General features: G+C 39.4%; 2 protein-coding genes across 2 annotated transcripts; both read left to right on the top strand. All coding sequences in view use genetic code 11, as the record gives it.

Moving 5' to 3' along the window:
• Positions 1 to 321: 321 nt before the first annotated feature.
• Positions 322 to 5,896, top strand: EGR_04802 (hypothetical protein; the record flags this gene model as incomplete). Its single annotated transcript, XM_024494051.1, has 5 exons — positions 322 to 434; positions 547 to 635; positions 2,872 to 2,926; positions 2,963 to 3,061; positions 5,779 to 5,896. The coding sequence occupies 5 exons, from the start codon at positions 322 to 324 to the stop codon at positions 5,894 to 5,896; spliced, it is 474 nt and encodes a 157-aa protein (XP_024351616.1).
• Positions 5,897 to 6,422: 526 nt separating this feature from the next.
• Positions 6,423 to 10,274, top strand: EGR_04801 (Four and a half LIM domains-containing protein; the record flags this gene model as incomplete). The annotated part of the gene is made up of 3 exons (XM_024494050.1): positions 6,423 to 6,593; positions 8,473 to 8,817; positions 10,080 to 10,274. The coding sequence occupies 3 exons, from the start codon at positions 6,423 to 6,425 to the stop codon at positions 10,272 to 10,274; spliced, it is 711 nt and encodes a 236-aa protein (XP_024351615.1).
• Between the last annotated feature and the right edge of the window lie 795 nt (positions 10,275 to 11,069).

The following is an 11,069-nucleotide window of genomic DNA, read 5'->3' as shown; positions in this document are numbered from 1 at the left end:
TCCATGCTTAAATACTGTGGCAATTTGCTCAAAAATTGGTGGCATTAATCCTCTACTTGTTAAATGGATCTAACTGAAGGAATGGAGGGATATGGGGAGGACGATGTATAAGTCAGAATTTTGAATTAAATTTAACAAAGTTCAAATCTCATGATTTCGTTCGACTATGTATACCTGAAAAAAATGAACATTCTAGTCGCGTGAAAGTCCATCAAATCTCATTTGTTGGTCTAGATTCGAATACCACGGATCCACCATTGAATTAGTTGACCAACATACAAAAAGCAGGCTCGGTTATTTTGTTATTTTAATAATCAGTAAATGCTTTTGTTCAGACATTTAAGAGTAAATTATAGGAATGCTGACCGTGATTCTCCTTGTTTTTTAACAAACCCGAAAAAATGTAGCAAAATCATCCCATTTTCAGTGATTATGTAAGTTGAACCACGCACTCACGGTTGCCTGAACACCGAGCTGCGACGTCTGTACCCTACCTTTATTTGTAAGACAGCAATATGGTGGTCACATTTGATTTACTTTATTAAGTGGAAGTACAAATGACTATTGGTATGCCTTGACAAATAATTTGGGTCCGGTTTTACTTCAAGTATATTTGCATAGGTTAAACGGAAATGGTAACTATACCCATTCAGTGTATTAATTAAAGGCCCTGAAAATAGACTCTGTACAGAAGTCACTCTTCAAATGTCTTTAGTAAAGTGCACTTCAATTAGCTTATGTGTTAATGATGACGATGGGGCTTAATTTGATATTCCTTCAGTTGTTTTAATACACCCTTGCTTTAAGAGGCTTCTGGGTTCGGACAGCAGTAGACTCAAAGTAAGTGATAAAATGATCTAGGTTTTTTGGCTAAGTGAGCGATTTCATGTGAACCCGTTCTACCTGGCTGCCACCATAACTGACGTAGCAGCAACGAGATGTTCACCAGACGCTGCCCTTTCGAGCGCTGATTGGCTCACACGAGTTATCAAACATGCTCCACTCGTCCAATAAGGGAGATCCGCTTAAAGGAGAGGCAGTGATCTCATAAGTGACGCAAAACTCGGACGTGAAAGTAGCCTTTTTGGCAGAAATATCCATTGATCGAAGTCAGCGTCACGAGCGGGTATAGGTATGTTGCATTTGAATACTGGACATCTGATTTTAAAATTGCTTTGCCTAAATTAAAAAGTAATAAAAACTATTTTGACGTTGAGATTAACGCGCTGTAAGATTGCGCCGCTTATCAGCACAAGGCGCAATTTTTGCTATAAAGATAGTACTTAGGGAAGAGTGAACCATTCCTCTTCCTTTATTTCTAGTTCAGACGTGGTATTTGAATATGAGACACCATTGGCAGCGCATACTCCCGCAATTTAGCCCGAATGTATGTGTAAGGCCTAGGGCGATTCTCAGTTAAGTACCCATATACACACTTAGTCTCACCGCCTATCAGTTTCAACAAAATATCGAAGTATCGAGAGTCCTTCATTGATGTGCTTTATGTGTTTTGATTACAATGTACGACAAAAAATTTGGTTCTTTTAAAAGTAATTATTGGTGTAGTTTTAAACCGTCAACAGGAAATGGGGCTTTTTTGCTACTCAACAGGATAGAATGGTATGAATGTGGCGTTTGCTCAAAATTACAGTGATTGGGTTAGTGAGTTGCGTTGTTGAATGAACACCGCCAATTAAGCGCTAGAGGCAAGGTGAGAGCATTTATTTGTCGAAAAATGACGGCTTGAGACTTCAGATGAAATATAATTACTCCTGTTAGAACCCCAAGCGTCCATTATCATAAAAAAAATTCCAGTATTTATTTGAATTATGCTTGAAGCTTCACCATAACATTTGTTTTTGTCTACAAAACGAGATGCGGACTTGATCGACTGTTTGAGGTCATTTTTCGGACATTAGCACAGCTGAAATAACACCGCTGTTGAAATCGCTTGTGCATTTGCAATAAAAGGATCTTTAAAAAAACAAAACGGTAATAATAAATTCTTCAAAGATCGAGGTGTCGTGACAGGATGTTTGTGAAGTCGACACACAACTTCATCGAAGGCTAATTTGGGCGTTAACAAATAAATGGGTCTAATAGTGTTTGGGGACAGGGGATAGTACTAGAAGTATTTCATGTTCAAGCAAACATCCTTTGTAAAATTTTGGGCTGATCTGCGATTCTTGAAGTTACAAATTCGTTGTAATCCTCACTCGAGAACTGGTTACCAGAGGCATGCAAATAAATCACTTGTGTCGCGGCGGCGCAGATTTTGCTAAAAATTACACGGTAAAGATAGATGCAAGTCCGGCCTTATTTATCTTCAGAATTGGATCATTACGCATTTTCATGCATCCAATAACTTTCTAGCAGAGAAGTTATACTGATAAAAAGAAATAAAGGTAAAAGTTCGGATGAAAATAAATGACACTTGATATATGCTACAAGGATTCTGGTTGTGCTGTTACATTGGTTACTAAAAATTATTCAACTTAAGAAGCGAATGCAAAATTAGGTCACATGGCTCTGTTAGAGATCATAAAAACTCTGATCTGTTTATTTTTTACATGCTCTTAGCGAACGAAATTTCCCGTGTAAAAGAAACGTTGAGGGTAACAGGGAGTATGCAAAGCGATAGGTAGGTGCACTGAGGAAGCCCATTAGTTTAACTGCCACACAGTTAGGCAATAAAAAGGGACCCGTCTAACAATGCAATATTATGGAGGTGGAAGCGCCAATTTGTGGGAATGGAAGCAGAAACGCCCCATACTTTCCTTTTAATCTTAGGATGTTCTGCAATTTACGATTTTCGTCACTAACCTCTTTTTGCTAAACCTTTTCAGTAATTCCTGCACATTATATTTATAGCAAATGCTGTAAATATTAAAGCAGCATCAAAATATTACATACAGAAATTTGGGTGGTAAAAGCTGAAAAAAGTTCTAAACAAATAAAATAGTATTCAAAGCATTCAATGCCATGAGACCGAAAATAAGGAAGGGGATAATAATTCATGCTTGGTTTATGTGGAGCAATTTAGTGGGAATAATGGATTCAGGTATTCGTTGATCGCCTTTTTGATGGTGCGTTTGCAGAAGGCATACGGGCATACATTGCAAAGGCATTCCCAGTAAACTAGTTACATTGTATAATGCATGTCAATGCACAAGATAATGGGTAATGGAATATAAAAGTTTCTTTATTACTTCACGGCAAGGCTTTCGAGAAAAATTGCATAAGACACATAGCCAACCAAATTAAATTTCGTGAACATTTCCATGACATTCAATTTCATAACTGAATGACATAGTCTATTTTGGTTATATCTTGTGCGTATTCCTTTCTGTGATTTTTTAGGTTACTGTTCCACCCGCGGTACGTTTGAATGCCACGTAATTCGAGGCATTGTAGTTAACCGAATTTACCCTTTAGAACTCGTGGTTAACTACCCAAAAATTCACTGGCACCCCTAGAGTGCGCAAATAAAATGCTCAAAAAGACTGGCTAGTGACCTGGCGTAAGAATATCTTCACCATAACGACAATCTGCATCAAATACCTTTTTAATCATGCGCATCTCGAAATCCCCAGTGTTCATAGAAATCGGCGCCTGACTATCCTATCTCGACACTAAAAGCTGGGAAGTTGATTGATGCTGGAAAATCCCCCAGTCTATGACCGAAAAGTGCACGCATTTGTGCTTGACCAGGGGAAATATCAGTTACGTCAAGTTTTCTCGCAATACCACATTATGGAACTTGAAACAAGAAGTACCGAAATCCTGTTCCTATAAACTGCTCCCTATTTTGTTATTTGACTTGCAATGGACTACTGGTCGTGAGTGAACCAGTTAAGTCGGTGAAAGTGAGGTAATGGGCTAGTGATGGTCTAAACATTGACTTTGGAGCGACGTGCGCGTTGGCTTGATCACGCTACCTGCTGATAAAAACACGTGTGTTGTTTATTTCGCAGCAGCTCATTTGAAATCTGGTTGAACGACTTTGTTTATACGGGTTGCGCAATGTGTAATATATGGAATTGAATGAGTTCTATTATATGATAAAATAAAGTAACTAAAAGAAGCAAAAGCTAACCCAGTTTGCGTACCCAATAGTTGTGATGATTGTCTTTAATGGCCACTTTGTCACAATCACAAAGGTAGTGAAGGGTGATAAGTGCACTTGTTTTGCTGACATTGTAGGCAGTCCTCCATCACATTGCAGTGACGGAATAGCAGTAAACCATACCTCAGCTACACATCTTATACACATGGCTGAAAAATGCTAATAAAAGTTGGGGCTCCCATTTTTGGAGCTTAGCAGGATAAATCTAGAATATTTGCCATCTTCGATTAACCGCTGCATAATATTTCTGCATAAAACTTGAAATATTGCTTGTAATGGTGCAACCTTATAACTCATAAAGTGAATGCACGAGTCGTAAGATCTGGTTCTATTATCTAGATTTATTTATGTCTAAAACGTGAAAAAACTAACTCTTCACTGAATACAGTTTGCAAGAATCTCAGACCGACGGGGAATGCGTATGGTTTCTGTTGCCTTATTTACAAATGAAAAATTAGTACAAGAGCGGTTGCGTATTGTTGGGACAGAGACTAGAAAAGACAAGCTTTTGGGCCTTCACGCAAAAGGCTTCACTGGCAAACACTGCCGGGCTAGCAGAGGGTCGGACAGTCAGACAGACAGGCGTGTTCAGTGGGACAGACAGGCGACCCTGATGCGTCTGTGGTGGTAGTGTGTGCGTACACGTGAGTGCGTGCGTGCCTGCGTGCATGCATGACTGCCCCCTCCGGGGCGGTGGGGAAGAGGTTAGAGGACGAGAGAAAGGCGATCGTTCACGCACATCACCCGCTGTGGGTCAGTTTAACACCGGGATCCGCCAGCTCTGTTGACATCGTTGTTTTGAAAAGGCACGATACCGTCATCTCGTGAATTCTCCATTCGCCGAGGCATAATTGCGTAGGATTAAGTGGCTGCATTAATCGCCTTACCTCTTGTAAGTTTGCCTCATTTATCGTTAACTTCGTTTCTGTATTACATTTGCACGAAATAATTTAATCTCTTGCACATGAATTGTTATTGTGGTGAGATTATAGCACGTTCACATAGTTTCCGAACACCCGCCCCCAAAAAAGTGGAGGCTTGGAAGTGGCACCAACTCAGATTTGAATGCACTCGTATGCAACAGCATTGAGTGTTACGTGTTTTTGCTAGAGCAATGTACTAAGAAATTGAATTTGATGTGTTCCGCAGAACCTTATGCATATTTTGGGGGCCGAAATGTTTAAATAGGATGGGTCACACTTTCAGTACCAAAAAGAAATTTAACAGTAAGAAACCAAATAATTCGTAGTTTTATTAAGGGCCACGCTCCGATTCAGAAACTGTGAAAATGCACCGAATTTCCCAAGTCACAGAAAAATTCACCTAAATGGTCTGATCTGGCGCGAATTCTGGACTGTCTCTGATGTATGGCAATGTACTTGTCATTCAATATAAAACTCAATAATATTCAGTAGAATAGGAATGTAGACATAGTACTTTTGCAATGGCTGCCTCGCCGTGGATAAAATGGTAGAAATGGAAGCCCGAAGTATCACCTCTCATCAAGGCTCGGGAATTGAGTTTTGCCATCAGCTACCTTGTGTTCCGGTCAAATTGTTAGTTAACAAGACGTGTCTGAATACAAAAAACACGCACTACTGAATTAGAGGTCGGTGTTTTTTGTTGCAATATCAATTTATAATTTTTGCTAGGTTAGTAGAAGTATGGCCAAAGACAGGTAGATTTTGTGCGAATCGCAACCTATTGGTTAAACTTTTATGGAAGTGTTTACGTACTTATAAAAATCCAAGTTTTAGGTCTGTGGTTTGACGGACTTGAATGAATGTTCTGTCAATCGCACAAATTCCAGATTCATGAAGCCAAATCGTACTGTTAAAGAACAAGAGAATCTCGAGTAGATTTTAAGGGTTTACTAACCTTAAGTTGTGCAACCACCCATTAAAAGTATTTGAATGAGATGAAATTCTATTCAAAATAGATGATAATGGCGATTCAGTTTTTGGTTGTTACGGGTCCATTTGAATTGTAACTGGCTTTAAATGCTAGTCACATTTGTGTACGGTACGGAATCAGACGAATCTTAATCATTCGAACTATATTAGAGTCAATCTAGGTAGTAAAAATATGGAAAACACATTTCTCGGTTAAATGTTTTATTTCAATTGAATACTTGGCACTGCTCTGGTTCTGTGCACAAAAATGTAGGTGAGAATACTAGAATTTACGGCTTGAATTTACGCGAGTATATACATGGACATAAAGTGGAATAAAGAGACGGCATTGAATGTGGCATCTTGTAATTATCTTTCTACGTTCTAGTACGACCAAGACCAAAATGACTGGAGCGGAATCTGGTGAGAATTTTCAGTGCACAAAATGCGAAAAGTCCCTGGTGGGCCAGCGATACATCCTGAATTCGGAGAAACCCTACTGCATCGACTGCTACGACGCCAACTTCACCAACACATGTGCCGCCTGTGGCGAGAGGATAACCTCCGCTTCAAAGGTACGATTCTAAAACCTTCTTAGCCCTTGTTTTGTGCACAACAGTAAAATGCGTTTAAATTCACTGTAACTACTACGAAGATCATTAATAATAAGGGGAATTCTAGACACATTTTATCTTCAGTGGTGGATCAGTTTTTGTGCAACAGCAAAGCAATCGCTCACTCCAGTGACACACAGTATACATCGTATCACTGAAGTATTACTATAAATCTTACCAAGAGTGACTAATATACCCTTCATAAGCCTTTACTTTTTTAGGGTAAGAGGTAGACCTCGTAAACGTGTATTTTGGCAAACCAGAAATCATGTCTCTGGAAAAAGGTAAAAAGTTATGGTCAATTCATGACACAATACAGTTATGTAGGCGGTGCTCACAACGAGAGCCTTTGCGAACCACATTTGAAGCATTTTAGCACTCTGAATTGGGAAATTTGCCATTATTCAAAATAACGATATGAGACTAAGTTCAAAATTTTACAGCTGAAAAGGTACAAGGGAATGGAATGAAAAGCTTAGCTATTTTAGTTTATCAATAAACTCGGATTGAAGACAAAGACGCCCTGATGACAGAGAAAGTGCATTTGAATGTGAAGATAGATAATTGAAACAGTGATAACAGTTTTTTTTACCGTAAACTTATGCATTTACTCTCCCAGGGTGCTAAAAATATATTTCTCTCGGGGAGCACAACCAGTGTACAGATTACTGTGCGGACTACTTATGGCGCAATGCATGCCGCCTTGATAACATCTTTGCATCACGCCACTATTTTATCAGCTTGATAACATTTGCGCTGAAACTCGACTTCAGATCATTAAGGTCCGTTTGAATAAAAAGTTTTTTGTAAGATCTCTATATGTTTTGAGGCTTTAAGAGTTTCACGTAAACTATGATTTTTACTGTCAGGGTGGTCTCGCGCAATGACAATGGATGTGTAACATTTGCCCTCCATCGTCCCCACTTGCATGTATTGGATGGTCCGCATCAGTTTTTATGAAGAGAATACAAGTACAAAATGCGAAGCCATAGATTGCGTCAGCTCGTCACAAAAATAGCAAGGCCCTAAAAGTGTTCCAAAGAAATCTCTGGCGAAGCAAGGAAAATACTAGCTCCATACCAAACGGTTAATGTCCACGATGCATTGGGTGGCCTCTGACTTAACTTACACCTCTTAATTGTAGAGTGTACGTGACTGACAGTGGGGTAAGTTTGTGATAAAGTTCACCTTTGTTTAGTAAGAACTAGCTCTTCATGGTGTTTCGGCATTCAAACTGACTAATGCATGAGGTTAATAAATGTTCAGACACTAATTCAGTAGGTTCATGCAAGGCATTGGATCAAGCCAGAGAAATAAGCTATTCCGAGAGAATCATTTGGCAAATTTTTATAAAGTCTAATGTAAGTAATAGTGACAATTTGTGAATGTGAAAAGGACCACCCCGTTACAAAGTGTAATTATTAGGGTCAGAGACTGCCTAAGGTGCTTAAATTAGTAGTTTTGATCAAATGAACAAAGAAACAAAAAGGATCTAGAATTCACAGGAAGGAACAAAGTGAAGTTGTGCCTTTTGACACCTGGTGGGAAGTAATTGCCGAACCTAATTGTCAAATTCGATTTATAATTATTAAAACTGAAATTCTTGTAAAATTATAAAACTCTTATTGAACATAAACCTTGATATATTTTGAAAAATGAGGTCTCAAATGAAGATTTCAGTCAGCTCACGAAATAGAAAATCCCATTAAAATAAAAAAAGAAATAGGTAATGCGAAATAGACAGAACAGCAAATGAAACAGAGAACAGATGAGGACAAAATACTTTGATGAAAAGTGTGTCGTCCTTAGGCTAAGGGGTTTTTGGCTTTTACACGCTTAGGACCTCTCCTTCCAAGACCGCCACTGGCACGAAGCCTGTTTCGTGTGCATGGAGTGCAAGACCTCGCTGGCCGACCGACCCTTCGCGACGAAGGAAGAGGCAATATTCTGCCCTGATTGTTTTGACGAGAAGTTCGCTGCGCGTTGCGACGGCTGCGGGAAGACCTTCAAGGCGGCAATGAGGAAGTACGAGTACAAGGGGGGCGCATGGCACGAGGAGTGCTTCCTCTGCGCCGAGTGTCACCAACCTATCGGTGCGAAGAGTTTCATCCCCCGCGGCAATGACATCATCTGCGTGCAGTGCTATGAGGACAAGTTCGCGCAAAAGTGTGCCAAGTGCGAGGCGGTAAGCAAGACATCAGTGCCATTAACTTACTACCATTCCCACCCATGTTCCGTAATTCGGAATCATCCCCCACCCCATTCTCTTCCCTCTCTCCACCAGCACAACTTTAGCTGTTGCCTAGTGAATGTTAAGACCGATTGCGTAACAAGCGGTGCAGAATTCCCAGCAAGAGGAGCGTAGGTTTTGTAGTCAATTTGCCTTTTTTAAAAGGACTTCAGAACTATTAATGATAAAGGAGGACTAATGCGGAATGAGGCGGATAATCATTTAAACCCTTTTGAGTATTTCCACGGTAACATTCCTGCGAAGGTAAAAAGAATGTAAAAATCATAACCAAATTGTTAAACCACTTGTCCGGTCTACGATCTTGCTATATAGAAAAGGAGACCCCTAATTTTTCAGAAAGATCGTGAAATTTCAGTTGGTGCCTTGGAATAATTAATTAGGGAAGGAAAAGTATAATTACAGCTGACAATAAGTAAATTTGCACTTGAAATTATATGTGAGCATTTTATCCGAACTGAAACATTTTCGATTTCCAACTATCACAAGACAGTAATAATGTCCAAAATTTGGGAATGCAATACTTTGTCGAAATAAGTATTTGGGAACCTTATTACTAGTTGCTTGGTGCAAAAATGTATCATACGTAAGTAGGGTAAAATAAAGGAAGATTAGGTGTCAGTGGCTACTTAATCATTCAATGTAAATGTTGCACTACAGAGCGTCCATCAACGCTGCCGCCTAGCAAAAGATATTTTTGATGGACTGTCATCAATACTTCTTGGTTGACTTACTCTGATTGGCAGTGTTTACTTTAGTTTTGTTGTTAGTGTCTTGACTGAACACTAGAGAAACATTTTCAGCTGCCCTTGAAATCCATCAAACTAGGCTGTTTATAGCAACGAATCAGAACCCCACAGTTACGTCATCTGAATACCCGTTTGCCCGTTACACGGCGAATCACCAGTTTTCTTTGCGGATAAAACCGATGTTTTTCCCAATAATATTTTGCAGAAACGAGTGACCTAAAGCTTTCAACTATGATAGCTCTGCAAAATGTAACGAATATTAAAGTTTTGCCACAACGAAACATAGATTGGAAGGAATTGAAAAGAAGCTCATTGAGCTTGAAAGTAATTGCTTATGCGAAGAAGTGATACCCTTGTAGACTGCAGTTTCCATGCTCCAATACCATCTGCTTTGGGTTACAGACTGACCTTAACTTCCATAGTCAGGCTGTTATCTTGTTGCGGTTTCAGGTCATAAATAAGGGTGGTATCACGTATAAGGGACAGCCGTGGCACAAAGAATGCTTCCTCTGTGCCAATTGCGGTAACCAACTTGCGGGTCAGAAATTCACGTCCAAGGATGACAAAATTTACTGCGCTAACTGCTACTCTGAGCTCTTTGCAAAGCGGTGCTCTGCGTGCTCAAAGCCCATTTCTGGTACGTGATTTGTCTGAAAAATAATAGGTCTTATGCCATCGTATCAACGAATACTAGAAATTTTAGCCTCGGAATTTCCGCTACACTAATTCTCTCCCGAGTCTAAACTTTCGCATCGGCTTCTGTCGATCCTAAGTGTACATTGGTGCGTTAAAAACCAATCACCAAGCGGGATTTTCACTTGTAAAAATACTTTTGATTAATCCCAAGTAAAAAACACTCAGAACATTATGTGAAAAGCATCCGAGTGGTTGAGCATAGACAGTTCCAGAATATAAGAGGCTTATACCATGCTAATGAAGAACCGGTTTAAATATTTCTGAGCTACAGAAGGTAAAGGTTTGAAGTATGCAACTGTTGAGCAACTTAGATTTAGGGAATGATATAAATGACGAGTCCGTATTATAAATAGCTAGTGTTGACTTTAAAACCCAGAATTGCTTCTATGTCATCCACTAATGAATAAACATTTAATAAATTTAAACAAGAGAGTAGCTAAAAGGGCATGGAAAGAACTTCTTTGATAATTGCACGTCATTTTGAAAGAAACACACCAGTTTACAAAACAGGTTATTAGGTGGATTTGGAGCCAATCGAATCTCCGAATTTAGCCCACCGACTCCCAAGGAATTTCAATTAAAGATGGGATAGGTACGCATGAATTGATGTAGTTGAAGACAGAGGTGTGAATAACACATGCAAGCTCGATTTTGCCTGAAGTATCCATTTATCATACTTTGTCGAAAGGAACATTGAAGGACTGTAAAAAACATACTAACGCCACTTTTCCCTTATTTTAAGGC

Source organism: Echinococcus granulosus (assembly GCF_000524195.1).
Source record: "Echinococcus granulosus chromosome Unknown EG_S00031, whole genome shotgun sequence".
Taxonomy (NCBI): Eukaryota; Metazoa; Platyhelminthes; class Cestoda; order Cyclophyllidea; family Taeniidae; genus Echinococcus; species Echinococcus granulosus.
This window is presented reverse-complemented; position numbering and strand designations above follow the sequence as displayed.